Below are 22,422 nucleotides of genomic sequence, written 5' to 3' on the forward strand. Positions count from 1 at the left end.
GAACCAGTACAGGAGATGGTGTGGGGCAGGGAACCAGTACAGGAGATGGTGTGGGGCAGGGAACCAGAACAGGAGATGCTGTGGGGCAGGGAACCAGTACAGGAGATGGTGTGGAGCAGGGAACCAGAACAGGAGATGCTGTGGGGCAGGGAACCAGTACAGGAGATGGTGTGGAGCAGGGAACCAGTACAGGAGATGGTGTGGGGCAGGGAACCAGTACAGGAGATGCTGGAGAGCAGGAAACCAGTACAGGAGGTGCTGTGGGGCAGGGGCTCCATCAGCTCTCCCCGGACGCCCCCTCAGAGCCGGGATGTGCCTCAGCTGGGGCAGGCGCTGATGGAGGGAGCGTGGCCGAGGGGCAGCCAGCACGGAGCCCATCAGACTGATGGAAGGGGAATTTCCTTCTCCCTGTCTGCAGAGCCACGGAGCTGTGCGCTCGGCCCTGCCCTTTCATCTCAGGCTTCCCAAGCTCTTTCCAAGCCCACATGGATCCTGCTGCAGCAGCTTCCCCCTCCTGTGTTGTTTAGCATCAGCCCTGCCGCGGAGCAGCGCTGCCCATACCCCTCGGGGTGCCGGGCTGGGCTCCCGGTGTGACTTTCCCAGGGGAAATAACAGTTATCCCAGGGATCATTGCTATTGTTGGGGACCACCTCGGTGCTTCCCACCCTCCTCTGGTCCCTAAGGGCCACGCGAGCCCCGTGGGCCTGCGAACTGCAGCGATACTCATCCCACGGCACCCTCCACTCGGAAAATCCACCCCTCCAACCTCTATCCCGGGTGCTCCCACGCAGGATTTGTGCCCGTGGGGAACGGGGGTACCCTGGTTTTGCTGGGATGTCAACCCTGGGTGCTGGTGGAGAGCTGGGAGGAGATGCAAGAGGGATGCAGGGGGACGGGGCCAGGCGGGCACATCGCCTGCCCAGGGAGTATTAATAATTAAGCAGGCGTCGGGCGGCGCCGGCGGCGCTGATGGAAGGAGCTGATAGAGAACCTGCCCAGACAGCCCTTCCGAGCACCTAAAAAAAGCCTTCCCTGTCTGGGGCCATCCAGGAGCAGCCCTGAGCTGTGTGGGGCTGCTGGGTAGCAAGAAGAGGGGGATGGGGGGGTCAGCAGTGCCTGCTGTGCTCACCCGAGGGGTAGAGGCTGCCCCAGTCAGGCTGCGAGAGGTGGCAGGGTCTGGGGGCAACCCTCCGGGCACCCCTTGTGCCTCAGTGTCCCTCTGCAGTGGGGATCTTGACCCCCTATCCTGTGCAGTGGGAGGGGTGCTTGGGGTGGGTGCACAGCCCCATGCCCTGTGCTGGTGGTGCTGGACAGGAGCTGGGAGGATGGGGGGGGTCTCGGCCAACCCCAGTGCCAGGGGAAAGCTGCCCTGCATTCAGCAGCTGCCCAACTGCTTTTTCGTGCTTGTGCTGGCAGCGAGTGCCCCTCCCCCCCAGCCCCAGGGTCCCCGCTGCTCATGGCTACCCCAGGACACCTGCTCCCAGTCTCACCAGCACAGCCTCCAGCTCCACAGCAGCAGCAGCTGCATCCAGATGTGGTTGGACCCTTCCAAGGGGAGCCCCAATGCCCCTGTCAGACATTATTATGCCAAAGCCAGTGCCCCTCCAAGCCCCTCCAGAGCCTTTCTCCCCATCCTGGTGGGGGTGCACTGGGGGTCAGGGACCCTCATCCTCTAAGGACACCTCAGTCCTCCTCGCTGCCTGCTCAGAGTCCCCAGGACACGGCCCCCCTTCCCCCACCAGAGCTGCCTGTTGAAGGGGAGAGAGGCTGAGGGCATGTCAGGGTCCAGGAGCACCCACGACAGCCCCGACCTGGGGTGCCGGGGGACCCCCCCATCCTGGGCATCAGCCCCACATCAGCGTGCTGGACCCTGAGGAGCAGGTGAGGAGCCGGGGGAGGAGGGCCGGAGCTGTCACCTCGTCCCCATGGCAGGCGGGTGGCACCAGCAGCTCGCTGCAGTCCTGCTGCTGGCTCTGCAGCGTGACTCAGCACAGCCTCACCCAGCCCCCAGCCCCACCGCCTCCCCCAGCCCCAGGGTGGGGGCACAAGCTCCTCATCGTGCCACCGCCATCCCCACGGTCCCCGTCGCACCAAGAGCTACCCAGCTGGACCCTTGTTCCCACTCAGCCCCATCCGTCCCCAGCCCAGCACCACCGTCTACTCCTCCAGCCATAGTGCAGGCAGAACTCCCCCACTCCGGGACAGGTTTGGGGGCTGAAGGATGGGGGCTGGTGGGTGCCAGGCTGCCTGCACCCCAGCATCGCTGCTGGACCCTCAGGCAGGGAACAGGCGTTGCTGGTGCTGGGTCCCACCCGGGGGTCCCCCAAAGTCCTGACTCAGGGCTTGAGGAGCTGAGCACCAGATCCTGCTAGGGCACCTCCCCAGGAGTTGGGATAAGGGATCTGGGGGATGGTTTCTTTGGGGATGGGGCAGAGAGAGGTGCTGGTGTCACATGGGAACGTCTCAGGGGGGTCGGAGCCCCACTCCTGGGGCGTTTGGAGCCTGCCCAGCATCAGCTTCTCGCAGCATTTCTGTGCACGTCCCCTTTGGCTACGACTCGGAGGTTACCGGGAGGTGAGGAGGTGGCCAGAGAAAGCCTGGGGGAGGGGGAGCTGAGCTCCTTCCTGTCCTCTCTAACTGTCCTCATGTCCCCATTTGCAGGGCAGACCTCACTGCCTGTGCCCCAGGGACGGGCGTCCCTCTCGTTACAGCAGCACCTGGCACTGCCCATCCCTGGCACGGGTGTCAAGGTGGCTGCGGGGCGGGGAGCTCCCACCCTGCCCCCGAGGGGATGGAGATGGGATTGACCCAAAGGCAGGGCCGGACCCCTGCCCGCGGGACAGCCCCTTGCCCGCGGGCTTCTCTGGTGGCATCACCACGGGGCACAGGCTGCGGGCATGGCCGCCGGCTGCTGCCTTCCCTGCTTCTCCCTGGGCACAGGCGGTGGCAGCGAGGTGGCAGGGGGCTGGCGTTTGCCAGTGCTGGGCAGCACACGTGGGGTGGATCCTGCCAGGGGAACGACAGAAAATTAAAAAGAAAAGGAAAGAAAAAAAAGAAAAGAAAAGAAAACCCAAACCCCAAACATTGTCCCTGCCCATGGCGGGGGGGGGGAGGGAGGAGGGTGGGGGTGGGGGGTGTTGGAACTGGAGGATCCTTGAGGTCCCTTCCAACCCTAACACAATTCCATGATTCAAAAAGCCCCAGACCCAAGGCAGAGGAGAGGAGATGATGGATGGGAGGCTTCGGAAGCGCGGCCGTGGCGGAGGCAGCCCCTTGAGCGGGCGAGATGCAAGAGAGGGACGGCCGGGTGGGTGCCCGTGGGCTGGAGCACGGTGTGGGCACAAGGTGGGGAGCAGCCAGCCAGCCTCCCCCACCCTCCCTGCTGCCCCACTCCCTTTGCCAGAGGACTTAATTGCGCCAGTGACTTTGCAGATCCCAAAATAGCTGCCGGCTGCGCCGCCCTGACGTCAGCCCGAGCCGTGCCGGCAGCCCCGGAGAGGAGCGGGGAAGGAGGACGCTGCCCAGCCTGGGGTGCAGCAAACGGCTCCTGCACCCCAACTCCAAACCTCCCCTCCCCCCCTCCCCGGGGTGATCTTGGCGCCCAGGGCCACGCTCCCAAGGCAGCCAGACTTGGGGTGCCCCCAGGCTGCTGCTGAGCCTTATCCACCCATCAAGGGAGGAGGAGGAGAGAGGTTGTCCTTGCCCTGCATGCCCCCCCCCCGAACCGTGGGGGTGCCCCACATCCCCAGGATGCCCAGCCACAGGGGATGTCCCAGTGGGGGTAAATATGTGCCTTGGTGCCCCGGTGGGGGCAAATCTACCCGTTTGTGCCCTGGTGGGTGTAAATCTGTGCCTTGGTGTCCCAGTGGGGGTAAATCTGTGCCCTGGTCAGGGCAAATCTATGCCTTGGTGCCCTGGTGGGGGTAAATCTGTGCCTTGGTGCCATGGTGGGTGTAAATCTGTGCCTTGGTGCCCTGGTGGGGGTAAATCTGTGCCTTGGTGTCCTGATGGGGGTAAATTCATGCCTTAGTACCCTGGTGGGGGTAAATCTGTGCCTTGGTGTCCCAGTGGGGGTAAATTCATGCCTTAGTGCCCTGGTGGGTGTAAATCTGCCCCTTACTGCCTGCTGCAGGGTCAGGCATGCCCCAGCCACAGCAGCTCCCTGAGAGGGCCAAGCAGTGAGCCCAGGCCACCATTCCCTGTGCCTCTGGGGAAACTGAGGCACAGAAAGGGGATGCAGAGGCAGTGGGGACAGCAGAGGGGGGAGCACACACAGGGAGCCAGGGAGTGAAGAGCAGCTCAAGGTCACCCAGGTGGTGCTGGGCACAGCAGAGCCAGGGATGCTCTCCAGGCCAGGGCTGCCTCCAGCAGTGACTCATGCCTGTGCAGGTGCCCAGTTCCACCAGTTCCAGGCTCAGACTGGGTGACCTTAATGCAGTGTAGGCCAGGAGGGGCACCCCTGGGACCAGACATCCATCCACAGCGTCTTCCACACAGGCTCAGCACACATCCCAGCACATCCCAGCTAGCAACACTGCATGGTCATACTGGTCCCAGAATGGCACTTCCAGCCCTCCCCGTGCAGCTAACAGGGACTGAACCAGGAGGGGCCCTCAGCTGCCCCAGTTCCTGACAGGCAGGGAACCAGTACAGGAGATGCTGTGGGGCAGGGAACCAGTACAGGAGATGCTGTGGGGCAGGGAACCAGAACAGGAGATGTTGTGGGGCTGGGAACCAGTACAGGAGATGTTGTGGGGCAAGGAACCAGAACAGGAGATGCTGTGGGGCAGGGAACCAGAACAGGAGATGTTGTGGGGCTGGGAACCAGTACAGGAGATGCTGTGGGGCAGAGAACCAGTACAGGAGATGTTGTGGGGCAGGGAACCAGTACAGGAGATGCTGTGGGGCAGGGAACCAGTACAGGAGATGCTGTGGGGCAGGGAACCAGTACAGGAGATGCTGTGGGGCAGGGAACCAGTACAGGAGATGTTGTGGGGCAGGGAACCAGTACAGGAGATGCTGTGGGGCAGGGAACCAGTACAGGAGATGTTGTGGGGCAGGGAACCAGTAGAGGAGATGCTGTGGGGCAAGGAACCAGTACAGGAGATGCTGTGGGGCAGGGAACCAGTACAGGAGATGCTGTGGGGCAGGGAACCAGTACAGGAGATGTTGTGGGGCAGGGAACCAGTACAGGAGATGCTGTGGGGCAGGGAACCAGAACAGGAGATGTTGTGGGGCAGGGAACCAGTAGAGGAGATGCTGTGGGGCAGGGAACCAGTAGAGGAGATGCTGTGGGGCAGGGAACCAGTACAGGAGATGTTGTGGGGCAGGGAACCAGTACAGGAGATGCTGTGGGGCAGGGAACCAGTACAGGAGATGGTGTGGGGCAGGGAACCAGTACAGGAGATGCTGTGGGGCAGGGAACCAGTACAGGAGATGCTGTGGGGCAAGGAACCAGTACAGGAGATGGTGTGGGGCAGGGAACCAGTACAGGAGATGGTGTGGGGCTGGGAACCAGTACAGGAGATGCTGGAGAGCAGGGAACCAGTACAGGAGATGCTGTGGGGCAGGGAACCAGAACAGGAGATGTTGTGGGGCAAGGAACCAGTACAGGAGATGGTGTGGGGCAGGGAACCAGAACAGGAGATGGTGTGGGGCAAGGCACAGGTACAGGAGATGCTGGTGCCACTCAGATCCTGCCGTTGGAGCACAGCCAGGACGCGTTGGCTGTGTAGGAGCTGGGAGGAGCTGGGAGGAGCTGGAAGGAGCTGGGAGGAGCTGGGAGATGCCAGGTGCCTGCCCGGCTCCTCTCCTGCCGACGTCAGCTGTTTCCCAGTGCCTGGAGCAGCTGCAGCTCGGCACCAGTCGATGCCATTGATTGTTTCCTCTCCCCCATCTCTGGAGCGGGTGGTGATGGGGAGAGAATAAATATTTCAGCAGACCCAGGCCAAAGCTGGGGTTATTTTGGGGCCGGGATTTATGGGCTGTTAGGAATAAGGGATGAGGCTGTGCTAGGGGAGGAAGGTCATTAATGCAGGCTGGGGGAGCAGGGATGACCCAGGGGAGATGGAGGAGCCTCTTCTTACTTCACCATGGTCCAGAATAATGCTCCACAGCATCCCCCTGTAACTGGTACCCTGCCCCAGGGTATCTCCTGTATTGGTTCCCTGCTTCTGATCATCTCTCCTCTACTGGTTCCTTGTCCCACAGCATCTCCTGTACTGGTTCCCTGCCCCACAGCATCTCCTGTACTGGTTCCCTGCCCCACAGCATCTCCTCTACTGCTTCCCTGCCCCACAGCATCTCCTGTACTGATTCCCTGCCCCACAGCATCTCCTGTTCTGGTTCCCTGCCCTCCAGCATCTCCTGTACTGGTTCTCTGCCCCACACCATCTCCTGTTCTGGTTCCCTGCCCTCCAGCATCTCCTGTACTGGTTCCCAGCCCCACAGCATCTCCTGTACTGGTTCCCAGCCCCACAGCATCTCCTGTACTGGTTCCCTACCCCACAGCATCTCCTGTACTGGTTCCTTACCCCACAGCATCTCCTGTACTGGTTCCCAGCCCCACAGCATCTCCTGTACTGGTTCCCTACCCCACAGCATCTCCTGTACTGGTTCCCTACCCCACAGCATCTCCTGTACTGGTTCCCTACCCCACAGCATCTCCTGTACTGGTTCCCTACCCCACAGCATCTCCTGTACTGGTTCCCTACCCCACAACATCTCCTGTACTGGTTCCCTACCCCACAGCATCTCCTGTACTGGTTCCCTACCCCACAGCATCTCCTCTACTGGTTCCCTGCCCCACAACATCTCCTGTACTGGTTCCCTACCCCACAGCATCTCCTGTACTGGTTCCCTACCCCACAACATCTCCTGTACTGGTTCCCTACCCCACAGCATCTCCTGTACTGGTTCCCAGCCCCACAGCATCTCCTGTACTGAGGCACTGACTGCCAAGGTCTGGTTGCTGTGCCAGGGCTGGGTGCTGGGTTGGACTGGATGACCTTGGAGGTCTCTTCCAAGCTGGTTGATTCTATGATTCCTTGCACCACAGCACCTCCTGCACTGGCTCCGTGCTCCCACCCTGCCTGTCATTCTCTGTTGCCATGGAGGTGATGCCCACCCTGGGCATGTTCTGTCTGGGTGATCCCGGCGCCTCCCGAGCTGGCTGGCGGAGAAGAGGCTGGAAGGGAAGGGAGGAGCTGCTGCCTCTCCTGGCTGGAAACCCTTTCCTTGCCGGACTGCCGGCTGTGGAAGGGAGCAGCCCAAGAAGGGCAGGACCTGCTCTTCCCAGCGCCAAGGGAAGAGTAGCAGTGACCCTGAAAGCCACCCTGGCTTTGCCAGCTCAAGGTTGAGTCCTCAGGGAAACCAGGGCAGACCCAGCCAGCCCTTCTCATCCTCCTCCCCACCTCACCCCAGAGACAGCAGCCTCCAGAGCAGCTCCTGGCCACCAGCCCCCTCTCCACCTCCCAGAGGCACGGGGAGGGGGAGGCAGAGCTGGTGGAGCCCACAGCACCTTCTGACCCATCCCCAGCTGCTGGGGGCTGCCAGGGACAGGTCTGTCCCCACCATGCTCCAAGCAGGACCCAGCCATTGCCCAGCTGCCAGAGCAGTGGTGGCAGCAGGGGGTGAGGAGGCAGCTGAGTGTGAGGGACCTGGGAAGGCAGCAAAAGGAGAGGTTTTATCCCTTCCCCACCTCCCTGACCTCCCCCAGGCTCACAGCAAGCCCATGCCCAGCTGCACCACCATGGCCTGGCTGGAAGATGCTTCTGTGCCTCAGTCTCTCCTCTGGTGGAAATCTGGGCTGGGAGCAGCCCTGCCCATGGGAAGTGATGGAGGCACTGCCAATGCCAGACTGATGCTGGGCACCAGGGTACAGGCCCTGGACCACCCAAGGGTGTACCAGCCTAGGATCTGGCCAGGCTGGATCCAAGGGATGAGGCCAGTGGGATGAGGTTCAACTGGGTCCTGACCTTGGGTCACAACCATCCCAGGAAGGCTCCAGGCTGGGGACAGAGTGGCTGGAAAGTGCCTGGGGGAAAAGGACCTGGGGGTGCTGGTTGCCAGCAGCTGAAGCTGAGCCAGGGAGTGCCCAGGTGGGCAAGAAGGTCACCAGCAGCCTGCTCTGGGTCAGCAATGGTGTGGGCAGCAGGAGCAGGGCAGGGATTGTCCTTGAATCCTGGGTTCAGTTCTGGGTCCCTCACTCCCAGGAGGACATTGAGGAGCTGGAGCAGGTCCAAAGAAAGGCAATGAAGCTGGGGAAGGGTCTGGAGAAGAGGGCTGGGGAGGAGCAGCTGAGGGAGCTGGGGGTGTTCAGCCTGGAGGAGGCTGAGAGGAGACCTCATTGCTCTCTACAGCTCCTGAGAGGAGGCTGGAGCCAGGTGGGGGTTGGGCTCTGCTCCCAAGGAACAAGCAACAGGACAAGAGGGAATGGCCTCAAGTTGCCCCAGGGGAGGTTTAGGTTGGACATGAGGAAAAATTTCTTTCCCCTGAGGGTTGTCCAGGCCTGGCCCAGGCTGCCCAGGGCAGTGGTGCAGTCCCCATCCCTGGAGGGGTTCCAAAGCTGTGGAGATGTGGTGCTGAGGGCCATGGTTGAGTGGTGCCCTGGCAGTGCTGGGTGCAGGGCTGGATTTGATGACCTTAAAGGCCTCTTCCAACCTCAACACTTCCATGACTCTAAGGAACTCTGCCTGACCAACCAGGGGACCCCTGGGTGCTGCAGGTTGGAACTGGGTGCCTGGGCTGGGCTGGGGATCACCACCTCTGGCACTCAGCAGCAGGGCTGTGTGGATGGGCAGGGTCTGGGACATGTCCACCATGTCAGCAGAGGTCCTGCAGCTGGGATGTGCCATCTCCCATCCTGCTGCTGCCCAGGCCAGCAATCATGGTGCAGTGAAACCTGGGAGCCCTCAATCCAGGTCCCCAGCCCCATGGTCACAGCCAGGCAGCAGCTCCCAGGACAGGCTCTTCCCATCTGCTCCTCCACCCCTAGCCAGCAGCACCTCATTCCCTGCCTCTGGCACTGGGGAGCCTATACAGATGGCAAATCCCAGTGGGAACAAACTTGGAGCCAGCCCCAACCTCAGCCCCTTGAACCTGGTAGGACTCAGGCTGGTACCCTGGAATCTGGATCCAAGATGGATCCAATACGGGTGGGAATCAGGGGCTGGCTGGGGGTCTGTGAGGGGATTGGAGAGATTCTGGGCAGCAAGGGCTGAGCCCTTGGTGCTGGGCTCAGGGCACTGAGGGTCCCCAGGGGTTCACTCCTGCCCAGGCATCACAAGGGGGGCCAGGGAGCAGAGTGGAGTTCAGCAGGATGGGGCTCAGCAGGGTGGATCTCATCAGGATGGGGCTCAGCAGGGTGGGGCTCAGCAGGGTGGATCTCATCAGGATGGGGCTCAGCAGGGTGGGGCTCAGCAGGGTGGATCTCATCAGGATGGGGCTCAGCAGGGTGGGGCTCAGCAGGGTGGAGCTCAGCAGGATGGGGCTCAGCAGGGTGGGGCTCAGCAGGGTGGGGCTCAGCAGGGTGGATCTCATCAGGATGGGGCTCAGCAGGGTGGATCTCATCAGGATGGGGCTCAGCAGGGTGGGGCTCAGCAGGGTGGAGCTCAGCAGGGTGGATCTCATCAGGATGGGGCTCAGCAGGGTGGGGCTCAGCAGGGTGGATCTCATCAGGATGGGGCTCAGCAGGGTGGATCTCATCAGGATGGGGCTCAGCAGGGTGGAGCTCAGCAGGATGGGGCTCAGCAGGGTAGGGCTCAGCAGGATGGGGTTCAGCAGGGTGGGGTTCAGCAGGGTGGAGTTCAGCAGGGTGGATCTCATCAGGATGGGGCTCAGCAGGGTGGGGCTCAGCAGGGTGGATCTCATCAGGATGGGGCTCAGCAGGGTGGGGCTCAGCAGGGTGGATCTCATCAGGATGGGGCTCAGCAGGGTGGAGCGCAGCAGGATGGGGCTCAGCAGGGTGGGGCTCAGCAGGGTAGGGCTCAGCAGGGTGGATCTCATCAGGATGGGGCTCAGCAGGGTGGAGCTCAGCAGGATGGGGCTCAGCAGGGTGGAGCTCAGCAGGGTGGGGCTCAGGAGGCTTTCAAAGGGCTTTTATTTATTCACAGACCCAACCCCAAGGTATCAGAAACCCCTGGGGGAACCCTCCCCAAATCCAGCCCAGGCACCTGCACCATCTGCTGTCAACCCCAGAGCTGTGCCAGCAGAGCAGGGGGCAGCCAGGTGCTGCTCTGTGCCACTCTCCAGCCCGTGCCCATCCCCCACACCCCAGCCCCCCAGACACGAAGGTCACTTTGCAGCTGGGCCCTCAGGAACCAGGAGCAGGTGCTGGTGAAGGCAGCTGGGGCTGCAGGCTGGGTCCTTCCACCTGAGCTGGGAGGGAAAGAGCCTTTACCCCAGGGGCCCAGCACTGGGAGGGACTGGGCTCCCCAGTTCAGCAGCACTGGGCTGGGATTTGAGGTCTCCCTGATGGCTTTCCACCCACTTCTGCCCTTCCTGCCACCTCCCTGCCTGCCCTGGGCACCTTGGAGCATCACAGAGCTCCAGGGAAGAAGCAGCCAGAGCTGAGTGGACCATGTGGGAGGGAGAAGGATGAGGAGGCTGTGGGGAGGCTGATCCCTCCCTGCTTCCCAGGAGCTTTTTGAGGCAGGGGTGCCCATGCCAGAGCCCCTGGGAAGGGGCTGAGCTCTCCACAAACCCAGCAGTGGTGGTAGGAGAGTCAGGAGGTGAAATGGGCAAGGGGAGGAAACGCTGAGCAGCCACAGAGCAGGACAGGGAGAGGCTGGTGAGGACTTGGCCTTTCTTCTGCCCAAATGGGAAGAAAAACCTGGTTTGGGGGTTTTGGGGGAGTGCAAATCCAATTGCAGAAGCAACAGCAACTCTCTGCACAGCCACTGGCTTGGTTCCAGCCCTTTTTACCCATTCCAAGGTCATGGTCACAGCAGGAAATCCACTTTTCTCCCTCCTTACTTAGCTGACCTGGCTGAAACCAAGCTGGTTCCACACCAAAGATGGGTTGGGGTTCCCAAGGTGGCAGTTTGGGAGTGGAAAAGCTTCAGCCAGGGTTTGAGGAGATGAGGAGAGCCCAGTCTTAACACCACAGAACCCCAGACTGGGTTGGTTGGGAAGGGACCTTTCAAGGCCATCCAGTCCCACCCCCTGCAGCCAGCAGGGACATCCCCAACCAGAGCAGGTTGCTCACAGCCCCACACAACCTGACCTGCACTGCTGCCAGCCATGGGGCAGCTCCCACCTCTCTGGGCAGCCTGGGCCAGGCTCTCCCCACCCTCAGTGTCAAACATTTCTCTCTTCTCTCCATTCTGAGAGCCCAAACCATCCCCCCCTTGACCTGTCCCAATAGCCCTTGCTCCAAAGTCCTCATCTTGCCTTCACCAACTCTTCCCATCCTCAGCACCCCCATGGAGTTCCCAGCCAGGGGAGGTGTGTGGGGAAGCTGGAGCAGAACCATTGCCCCCTTGCCAGCTGGCAGCGCTCTGCCCCTTTCCGTGGGCATGGCCACCACCTCCTCCCACGTTACCTGCGGGGGCGCGGGGGGTGGTGGTCATAGGCTGCTGCAGGTGGCGCTGGCGTCCTCCGAGTGGTCGCAGTTGTGGACGTCCCAGCGGATGTGCGAGCAGCGCAGCAGCGACGGCTCATGGCCCTTGCACTTGAGGTTGTCCAGGAAGATGTAGCCTCTGCCCTGGCCGTGCCGAGCCTCCCCCCAGGCTGCCAGCGCCTGCCCGCAGCCCAGCTGCCTGCAGACCACCTTGGCGTCCCTCAGGTCCCAGGCGTCGTCGCACACCGTGCCCCACTGGGACAGGAGGAACAGCTCCACCCGGCCCTCGCAGCGGTGGCTGCCGTTCACCAGCCGCAGGGACCCTGCGCGGGGCATCACACACAGCCTCACAGGATCACAGCCTCACAGGATCACAGCCTCACAGGATTGTAGGGGTTGGAAGGGACCTCCACAGAGCATCCAGTCCAACCCCCCTGCCAGAGCAGGACCATAGAATCCAGCACAGGTCACACAGGAACACATTCAGATGGGGCTGGAAAGGCTCCAGAGAAGGAGACTCCACAACCTCTCTGGGCAGCCTGTTCCAGTGCTCTGAGACAGTCAAGTTCCTCCTCATGTTGAAGTGGAACCTCCTGTGCTGGAGTTTCTATCCATTGCCCCTTGTCCTATCCCAGGGTGCAACTCAGAAGAGGGGATGGGGTCAGGCAGCCCCTGCCCACCTCCATCCCACTGCTGCCTCCACCTCCATCCCACTGCTGCCTCCACCTCCATCCCACTTCTCATCCACCTCCACCCCACTGCTGCCTCCACCTCTCCCTGCCTGCTGCCACCCTGGCACAGTGGCACTCACTGGGCTGGTTCCCCAGTGAGGGTGAGTGGAGACCTTCTCAGCCAGGTGTTCCCCAAGGTAAGTTCTCCAGGGCTGGGCAGATGTTTCCTGCTGCCCACAGCTCCCCCATTGACTCTGGCCAGGCAGGAGGAGCACTTGGCAGCATCCCTTGCCCTCCCCCCACAGCAGGGGGGGTGCCCTAGATGACCTTGAAAGGTCCATTCCAACCCAGAGGAGTCTGTGAGCAGAGCTGGGGCTGACCTCCAGATCATCACAGTGGATGTTCAGGTGGAAGGAACAGACAATAATCTGCTCCCAGCTCAGCTACCTCCATTGGTCCATCCCTCCCTCTCACCATCAAGCTCTATCCCTTCCTCTCACCACAAAGGTCCTCTCCTTCCTCTCACCATCAAGCTCTATCCCTTCCTCTCACCATCAAGCTCTATCCCTTCCTCTCACCATCAAGCTCCATCCCTCCCTCTCACCATCAAGCTCCATCCCTCCCTCTCACCATCAAGCTCCATCCCTCCCTCTCACCACAAAGCTCCATCCCCTCCTCTCACCATCAAGGTCCAACCCTTCCTCTCACCACAAAGGTCCATCCCTTCATCTCTCTACCAAAGTCCATCTCCTCTCCCCACTGAGGTCCATCACAGCTTCACAGATTGCATTGGGTTGGAAGGGACCCTCCAAGGTCTGACCCCCTGCAGGCAGCAGGGACAGCTCCACCTAGAGCAGGCTGCCCAGGGACACATCCAGTCTGACCTTGACTGCCTCCAGGGATGAGGCCCTATCACCTAATGGTGCATCACTTGAGGTCCATTATCTCCCCTGCCTGGACCATCCCTGGGGGTATCAGGAGAGACCATGGCTTAGTGGTGCCACCAGTGCAACTTTTCACTGAATCACAGAATGTGAGGGGCTGGAAGGGACCTCAAAAGCTCATCCAGCCCAACCCCCCCTGCCAGAGCAGGAGCACCCAGAGCAGGTCACACAGGAACACATCCAGGCAGGTCTTGAATATCTCCAGAGAGGAAGACTCCACAACCCACCCCCCCCCCGGGCAGCCTCCACAGCTCTGTCACCCTCACAGGGAAAAATTCCTCCTCTTGTTTCCATGGAACTTTCTCTGCCTCAGCTTCCACCCCTGCCCCTTGTGCTGCCACTGGGCATCACCCAGCAGAGCCTGGCTCCAGCCTCTGGGCACTCCCCCTGCACATCTTCATCACCAGCAATGAGGTCACCTCTCAGGCTCCTCCTCTCCAAGCTACAGAGCCCTCAGCTCCCTCAGGCTCTCCTCATAAGGAAGATCTTCCACTGCCTTCATCATTTTTGTGGCTCTGCACTGGACTCTTTCAAACAGTTCCCTGAGGTCATTCTTGACCTGAGGGACTCAGAACTGGACACAATATTCCAGATGTGACCTCACCAGGGCAGAGTAGAGGGGCAGGAGAACCTCTCTTGACCCTACTGACCACAGCCCTTCTAGTCTACCACAGGCTGCCTTTGGCCTTCTTGGCCACCAGAGCACATTGCTGGCTCATGGTCAACCTCCCATCCACCAGGACCCCCAGGTCCTTTTGCCCTTCACTGCTCTCCAACAGCTCAGTCCCCAGCCTGTACTGCTCCAAGGGGTTGCTCTTTCCCAGGTGCAAGACTCTCCCCTTGCCCTTGTTGAACTTCATTAAATTTCTCCCTGCCCACCTCTCAGCCTCTCCAAGTCCCTCTCCTGAGGGCTCCACCAGATCCCCAGAGGATACCTCAGCACCTACCATCCTTGGGCTGAGTCTGGGCAGCTGTGGTGGTTGTAGCAGTGGCCTCTTGGAAATGCTCTCCAGCATCATCAGTGCCTGAAGGGGTGGGGAAGGGGTGGGACAAGTGACTCAGGGGACACCTGTACCCTCCAGGGCCAGGTCAGAGCCCCCCTCAGCAGCAGTGTGGGGTGGGTTCAGGGATGTTTGGGTGGGATGTGAGCCACTGCCCTAGCAGGAAAGTGCAGGAGTGGGGATCAGAGGTGATCCTCATGGTCTGGCCACCAGCAGCCACTAGCTGTGGCCACCAGGGACTTTTGAGGGTGTCAGGGAGTGATAGGACTGGGGGGAATGGAACAAAACTAGAAATGGGGAGACTCAGATTGGATATCAGGAAGAAATTCTTCCCCAGGAGGGTGGTGAGAGACTGGCACAGGTTGCCCAGGGAGGTGGTGGAAGCCTCATCCCTGGAGGTTCTTGCAGCCAGGCTGGAGGTGGCTCTGAGCAACCTGCTGTAGTGTGAGGTGTCCCTGCCCATGGCAGGGGGGTTGGAACTGGATGATCCTTGAGGTCCCTTCCCACCCTAGCAATTATTCTATGATTCCATGAACCGGTGCTGAGCACAGGGCCAGAATCCCCTCCCTGCTCCTTCTGGCCACACCATTCCCCATCCCCACCGGGATGCCATCTGCCTTCTCGGCCACCCTGCTGGCTGCCGCCCGGAGGCGCTCTCTCACCTCTGCAGATGACTCCGGCGTCCTCGTGGTGGCCGCAGTTGTGCTGCCCCCAGCCCAGGTGGAAGCAGTCTGCCAGGCGAGCCTCGCCGCCGCCGCACCCCACGTTGTCCAGCAGGACGGGGCCGCGGCCGTAGCCGAAGGAGCCCAGGACGGTGGCGGCCAGGGCGGCGCCGCAGCCCAGCTGGCGACAAACCACCTGGGCGTCGGGGAAGTCCCAATCGTCGTCGCAGACGGTGCCCCAGGTGCCGCCGTGCCGCACCTCCACCCGCCCGCGGCAGCTCCCGTTGCCGTTCGCCAGCCGCAAGGCGCCACCTGCGATGGGGGGCGAGGGGGGCACCCCGGCACAGGCAAGATGCCAGAGGGGAACCGAGGGTCCCGCCCACGGAGGGAAAGGGGGTAGGGAGGGGGAATGATGGACCCCAGTGAAGCTCTGGGGACATGGGGAGAGCAGCCCTGGGGAGTGTGGGGTGAGAAGTGGGGTGTGAGGTGAGAATTGGGGTGTTTGGGGTGAGAATTGGGGTGTGGGGTGAGAGTTGGAGGTGTTTGGGGTGAGAATTGGGGTGTGAGGTGAGAATTGGGGTGTTTGGGGTGAGAATTGGGGTGTGGGGTGAGAGTTGGAGGTGTTTGGGGTGAGAACTGAGGTGCGGGGTGAGAACTGGGGAGTGTGGGGTGAGAATTGTGGGTGTGGGCTGAAAACTGGGGGTGTGGGGTCAGAATTGGGGTGTGGGGTCAGAATTGAGGAGTGTGGGGTGAGAACTGGGGTGTGTGGGGTGAGAACTGGGGGTGTGGGGTCAGAACTGGGGAGTGTGGGGTCAGAACTGGGGTGTGTGGGGTGAGAACTGGGGTGTGTGGGGTGAGAATTGGGGGTGTGGGGTCAGAACTGGGGAGTGTGGGGTGAGAACTGGGGAGTGGGGTGGGTATGAGCCTTGGGAGTGTGGGGTGAGATCCCTGGAGATGTGGGGTGAGCCCTGGGAGTGTAAGGTGAGCCTTGGGGTGTAGGGTGAGCCCTGGGGTATAGGGTGAGATTCCTGGAGATATGGGGTGAGCCCTAGGGTGTGGGGTGAGCCTTGGGGTGTGGGGTGAGATCCCTGGAGATGTGGGGTGAGCCTAGGGGTGTGGGGTGAGCCCTGGGGTCATCAGATGAGCTTTTGGGGAGAGAGGAGCAACATGCTGGGGGCATGGGGTGAGCCCTGGAGGCATGGGGTGAGCACCAGCAGACATGGAGTGAGGCCATGGGGACATGGGGTGAGCCCCTGAGTGGCCCCATGGGACATGGGAGCAACCCCCTGGGGGCATGGGGTGAGCTGTGAGGATATGGGGGGACCCCTTGGAACAATCTCTCTGGAGTTCTCCTGGGGACATGGAAGGGCTCTGGGGAGGTGGGGCAATTCCTGGGACCAGGGCACAGCTCCCCATGCTGTGGGGGGAGCCCCAGGGATGTGGGGGGAGCCCTGGGGCTGAGGGGTGACCCCCCCAGGGACAAGGAGCCCAGGGACCATGCACTTACTTTCCTGCTCCAGGGTGAGGAGAGCAGTGGTGGCCACCTGGGTGGCCTGGGAGGGCTGGTCCCTGGTGTCTGTCACTGCTGGAACAAGGGCAGGGACAGGTGGGCATGGGGTGGGTTGAGCTGCAGCCCCTGCTGCCCCTGCTCTGCTCGGTGCCATGGTGGCCCCTGGCACCCACAGCAAGCTCCTGCCAGGGCTGAGGGCATCCCATGAGACTCACCTGGGTGTGGCAGGACCCTAGGAGGACCACGCTGGGAGCACAGGAGGGCACAAGACATGGTCCCACCCCAGGGGGACCACACTGGGGGCACAGGAGGGCACAAGACTTGGTCCCACACCAGGGTGACCACACTGGGGGCACAGGAGGGCACAAGACTTGGTCCCACACCAGGGTGACCACACTGGGGGCACAGGAGGGCACAAGACTTGGTCCCACACCAGGGTGACCACACTGGGGGCACAGGAGGGCACAAGACTTGGTCCCACACCAGGGTGACCACACTGGGGGCACAGGAGGGCACAAGACTTGGTCCCACACCAGGGTGACCACACTGGGGGCACAGGAGGGCACAAGACTTGGTCCCACACCAGGGTGACCACACTGGGGGCACAGGAAGGCACAAGACTTGGTCCCACACCAGGGGCACCACGCTGGGAGCACAGGAGGGCACAAGACATGGTCCCACCCCAGGGGGACCACACTGGGGGCACAGGAGGGCACAAGACTTGGTCCCACCCCAGGGAGTCCCCAGCCCCAGCTCTGGGGCAAGGCTGAGCTGGGTGGCTGCTGACCTCCTTCCTACCTGTGGCCGTGGCAGTGAGAGTCTCTTCGGAGCCCAGGGCCGCTGAGGTGGTGAAGGAGGTGATGGTGGAGGTGTCCAGCCCTGTGGGGACACAGAGGTGACACACAGGGACAAGCTGGCTCCAAAGAGGCAGACCTGGGGTGGTCTCAGTGCTCCAGGATGATGGAGCTGGGGATGGACCCTGCCCATCCACACAGCCCTGCAGCTGGCATGCCAGAGAGGGTGATTGGACCAGAGGACCTTCAGAGGTCTCTCCCAATCCAATCCATTCTGTGGTTCAATGATTCCCCAACCCAGGCACCCAGTTCCCAGCTGCAGCACCCAGGGGTCCCCTAGTTGGTCAGGCAGAGTTCCTTAGAGTTGTGGAAGTGTTGAGGTTGGAAGAGATCTTTCAGATCATCGAGTCCAGCCCTGACCCCAGCACTGCCAGGGCACCACCAAACCATGGCCCTCAGCACCACCTCTCCACAGACTGGAAACCCCTCCAGGGATGGGGACTGCACCACTGCCCTGGGCAGCCTGGGCCAGGCCTGGACAGCCCTCAAGGGGAAGAAATTGTTCCTCATGTCCAAACTAAACCTCTCCTGAGGCACCTTGAGGTCATTTCCGCTTGAGGCTTGTTCCTTAGGAGAAGAGCCCAACTCCCCCTGGCTCCAGCCTCCTCTCAGGGAGCTGGAGAGAGCAATGAGGTCTCCTCTCAGCCTCCCCTTCTCCAGGCTGCACACCCACAGCTCCCTCAGCTGCTCCTCCCCAGCCTCTTTCGGGGGGTGCACAGTAATCAGACAGGGACCAACAGGTTCAAGCTTGAACAGAGAAGGTTTCAGCTCAACATGAGGAGAAATTTCTTCACAGTGAGGGTGACAGAGCCCTGGAGCAGCTGCCTGGGGGGTTGTGGAGCCTCCTTCTCTGGACACATTCCAAACCTGCCTGGATGCATTCCTGTGTGGAATCTCAGAGATACTGAGGCTGGAACAGACCTCTGAGATCAGCAAGTTCCAGCCTGCGACCCAACAGCACCACATCAGCTACACCAGGGGCACATCCAGGCTTCGATTAAAGCCCCCAGTGATGGCCACTCCACCACCACCCTGGGCCCCACCCCACAGCCTAACTACCACTACTACTACCACCACTACTACTACCACCACCACTACTACCACTACTACTTTCACCACTGCTACTTCCACCACCGCATACTTCCACCACTGCTACTTCCACCACTGCTATTTCCCCCACTACTACTACCACTACTACTTCCACCACTGTTATTTCCACCACTGCTTACTTCAACCACTACTACTTCCACCACTCCTACTACTACTACCACTACTACTTCCACCACAACTACATCCACTACCACTACTACTTCCACCACTGCTACTTCCACCACTGCTTACTTCCACCACTACTACTTCGACCACTACTACTTCGACCACTACTACTACTGCCACTACTACTACCGCCACTACTACTACTACCACCACTATTACTACCACTACTACTACTATCTCTACTACTTCCAGCACTGCTACTTCCACTGCTGCTGACCTCCACCACTACTACTACTACCACTACTATTTCCACCACTACTACTACTACCACTCCTACCTCCACTACTACCACTACCACCACTACTACTTCCACTACCACTGCTTCCCCCACTACTACTACTACCACCACCATTGGTACTTCCATCACTACTACTTCCACTGCCCTGGGTGACCCTGCTTGGGGGCTTGGACTCCGTGATCCCTGAGGTCCCTTCCAACCTCTCGTGTGCTCTGCCCTGTGGTGTCCCTAAGCACCAGGTGCACGCAGTGCTTGAACACCCCCTGGGGCTGGTGACTGCAGCAGTGCCCTGGGCAGCCTGTCCCAACGCCTGAGAGCCCTTCCAGCACAGAATCTCCTCCTGATATCCAGCCTGGACCTCCCCTGGAACACCTCAGAACTGCTTCCTCTGGTCCTGCCGCTTGCCCCTGAGGGGAAGAGCCTGCCCCCTCCTCGCTCCCCCTGTCCCTGGCTCTGCCCCCAGCAGGAGCCAGCTGCAGGGGGCAACGCTGCGCGCGGGGTACCTGCGCAGATGACTCCAGCATCCTCGTGGTGGCCGCAGTTGTGGACGCCCCAGCCCAGGCTGTAGCAGGCGGCCAGGAAGGGCTCGGTGCCGTCGCAGTGGACGTTGTCGAGCAGGATGTGGCCCGTGCCATAGCCGAAGTAGGCATTGCTCTTGTAGTCCAGCGCCTGGCCGCAGCCCAGCTGCTTGCAGACCACGCTGGCGTCGCTCAGGCCCCAGTCGTCATCGCAGACGGTGCCCCAGGTCCCGCGGTAGAAGATCTCCACCCGGCCCTGGCAGCTGTCGGCGCCGCTCACCAGCCGGACGCTGCCGTCGCCTGTGGGGGACAGCGTGATGAGGACTGCCCCCAGTAGGTCACCTTCCCCCGCCTGGAGGTGTCCCTGTGTGACCTGCCCTGGACTCTGTGGTCCTGCTCTGGCAGGGCAGTTGGACCCAAAGATCTCCAGAGGTCCCTTCCAACCCCTATGGTCCTGCGCTGGCAGGGGGGGTGCTTGGACTCAAAGATCTCCAGAGGTGCCTTCCAACCCCCATGGTCCTGCTCTGGTAGGCAGGGTGGACTCACTGATCTCCACAGGTCCCTTCCAACCCTTATGGTCCTGCTCTGGCAGGGGGGTTTGGCTCAATGATCTCCAGAGGTCCCTTCCAACCCCTATGGTCCTGCTCTGGCAGGCAAGGTGGGCTCAATAATCTCCAGAGGTCCCTTCCGACTCCTAGCATCCTGTGGTCCTGTGACCCCACATGCACTGCAGCACAGTGATGCCACTGAGCCCAGGTCTGGCAGTGCCCATGGTAGCCCAGAAACCAGGTTGGGTTGGAAAAGACCTTCAGGTCCCTCAGCTGCTCCTCCCCAGCCCTGTTCTCCAGACCCTTCCCCAGCTTTGTTGCCCTTCTCTGGACTCCTCAAAGTCCTTCTTGGAGTGAAGGACCCAAAACTGAACCCAGAACTCAAGCTGTGGCCTCCCCAGTGCCCAGTCCAGGGGCACAATCCCTGCCCTGCTCCTGCTGCCCACACCATGGCTGATCCACACCAGGCTGCTGGTGACCTTCCTGGCCACCTGGGCACAGGCTGGCCCATGTTCAGCTGATGGGCACCTTGCTGAAGCAGTGGGACAGCGTTTTGCCAGGGTCAGCACCACAGGAGGGTTGCCAGGGCTCTGCCTCTCACAGCCAGCGCTGGGAGGTGGCATGGGGGGGCAGCAGGGGACGTGTGGTGGATGCTGCTCTCCACCAGCCCTCAGCCAGGCCAGGCCTTTGCAGGTGGTGCCCCAGCAGCTTACTTTCCCCAGCCTGGATGGAGGCAGTGAGGCTCCTGCTCGTTGCTCCTTCGCTGCCTTGCGTGGGCGAGAACTCTGAAAGGGAAGCAGAGAGATGCGAGCTGCTGTTGCCCACCCAGGAGCTGGCTGTCAGCAGTGCCCCTCTGCTGCCCACCCTGCTTGGCTGCAGACCAGGAATCTGGTGGTTTTCCTGCTGGTTTTCCCTCTGTGCCTCTTGCCAGTCATGTTGTATTGGCCAGCTCCTGGGCTGGGCTGGGGGAATGACCTGGGTGTGGTGGAGCTGGGTGAGAGGGCAGCTGGGAGGGAGGGCAGATGGGAAGGAGGAGAGCTGGGAGGGAGGGGAGATGGGAAGGAGGGCACCTGAGAGGGAGGGCACCTGGGTGGGAGAGCACCTGGGTGGTCCAAAGCCAGCCCTGTGCATGCCCAAGGGCTGCAGGAAGCATCCCAGGAAAGCCTGTGCAGAGCTGGCTGGCTCCATGTCCTCCTCCACATCCATGACCAGCATAAAGCTGACTCTTGGAAGCTTCCACATGTCACAGGTGGGCATGGGGTGCTTGGTTCAAACCCCTGCATCTCAACTGAGGGCCACCCCAGAGCATCTCCTGGTCTCCTTTGCCAACCAAGCTACAAATACCTGAGGGCCCAAGTTGCTCCTATGCCCTCAGACCCTCCACCCTCCACCTCCTCCACCTCTTTCTCCAATCTATCTCCCACCTCTCTTCTCTAGCAGGGCCTTGATTCAAGGTTCCTGCTCAATCCATGACCTCCCTTCTCTGTTTGCTGCTGGTCCAACATGCCAGCCAAATTCAGCATCCCTCCCTTTCCTGGCTCTGGGAATCACTGAGGAGCTGCAGCCACAGCCAAGCTCTGGGTCTGCACCACCTCACATTTCCCTCTTGCTGATGCACAGCTGCTGAGCAAACCCTGCCCAGACAGGCAGGAGGAAGGTGTAAGGGACACAGGGGTCAGCATGGAGCTGCTCCACTTTCACTTGCCAAATTCAAGAGCTTTTCTCACCTCCAGGAACATCTCCTGCTGAAAAGCTCAGCAGTTCAGAGCAAGACAAAGTCAAAAGGGGAAGGAGCAGTTGGGCAGCAGCTGAGTCAGAGCAGCAGTGTGGGTGGGAATGTGCTCCTTCCCCAAGATCATGCTGGAGAGGTTGTGAAGTCCCTGAGCTGGGAATGACAGGGAACACAACCCAGGCTGGTCACCTTATGGAGCACCAGCAGGTTGAGCTGGGAGCTGACCTGGATTGAGGAAAGGGGTGGAGAAAAGAGGTGGAGAAGGTTTGGTTGACCTAGACTCAGAGGAACAGGCTCTGAGATATGACTCATGGCCACCTACAGAGCCCAAGGCTTGCAGCAGTGCTCTCCTTGCCCTGAGGAACCAAGTTGTGACTCTTGGGCACCTACACACCCCAAGGCTTGCAGCAATGCTCCCCTTGCCCCCAGAATCCAAGCCTTGAATCCTGTGCCTCTACAGAGCCCAAGGCTTGCAGCAGCTGCCCCTACAGACCCCGAGGCTTTCAGCAGCAGCCCTCCCTGCCCCCAGCCCCCACACTCCATTACCATTGCACACAACAGCCACGTCCTCGTAGTGGTAGCAGTTGTGGATGCCCCAGCCGTGGCTCCAGCACTCGCTGAGGGCTGCCTCCTGGCCCTTGCAGTCCACGTTGTCCAGGAGGATGGGGCCAGTCCCTTGGCCGAAGGTCATGGCGGGGGGCAGGGCGATGGCGTGGCCACAGCCCAGCTGGCGACACACCACGTTGGCGTCCACGATGTCCCAGTCGTCGTCACAGACCGTGCCCCAGGAGCCGTTGTAGAGGATCTCCACCCGCCCCTGGCAGCGGCTGGGGCCGTTGGCCAAACGTATCTCTGGATGGGACAGGCAGGGAGAGGGCCCTCAGCAGGCAGCCAGCCCCCAGGAGGCAG

General features: G+C 61.2%; 1 protein-coding gene across 1 annotated transcript in view; it reads right to left on the reverse strand.

Annotated features, from left to right (window-relative positions):
• Positions 1–11,566: 11,566 nt before the first annotated feature.
• SSC4D (scavenger receptor cysteine rich family member with 4 domains) overlaps positions 11,567–22,422 on the reverse strand; it is a 55,158-nt gene continuing 44,302 nt past the window's right edge. Inside the window, exons 6-13 of the mRNA XM_054394239.1 lie at positions 22,060–22,365; positions 20,495–20,566; positions 19,219–19,533; positions 17,147–17,227; positions 16,346–16,423; positions 14,839–15,150; positions 14,123–14,200; positions 11,567–11,883 (exon numbers count right to left, since the gene is read on the reverse strand). Of these exons, the coding sequence (XP_054250214.1) occupies positions 11,567–11,883; positions 14,123–14,200; positions 14,839–15,150; positions 16,346–16,423; positions 17,147–17,227; positions 19,219–19,533; positions 20,495–20,566; positions 22,060–22,365 (1,559 nt within the window). The remainder of the gene's footprint in view (positions 11,884–14,122; positions 14,201–14,838; positions 15,151–16,345; positions 16,424–17,146; positions 17,228–19,218; positions 19,534–20,494; positions 20,567–22,059; positions 22,366–22,422) is intronic.

The sequence above is a fragment of the Indicator indicator genome, chromosome 30 (genome assembly GCF_027791375.1).
Source record: "Indicator indicator isolate 239-I01 chromosome 30, UM_Iind_1.1, whole genome shotgun sequence".
NCBI classification, from domain to species: Eukaryota; Metazoa; Chordata; class Aves; order Piciformes; family Indicatoridae; genus Indicator; species Indicator indicator.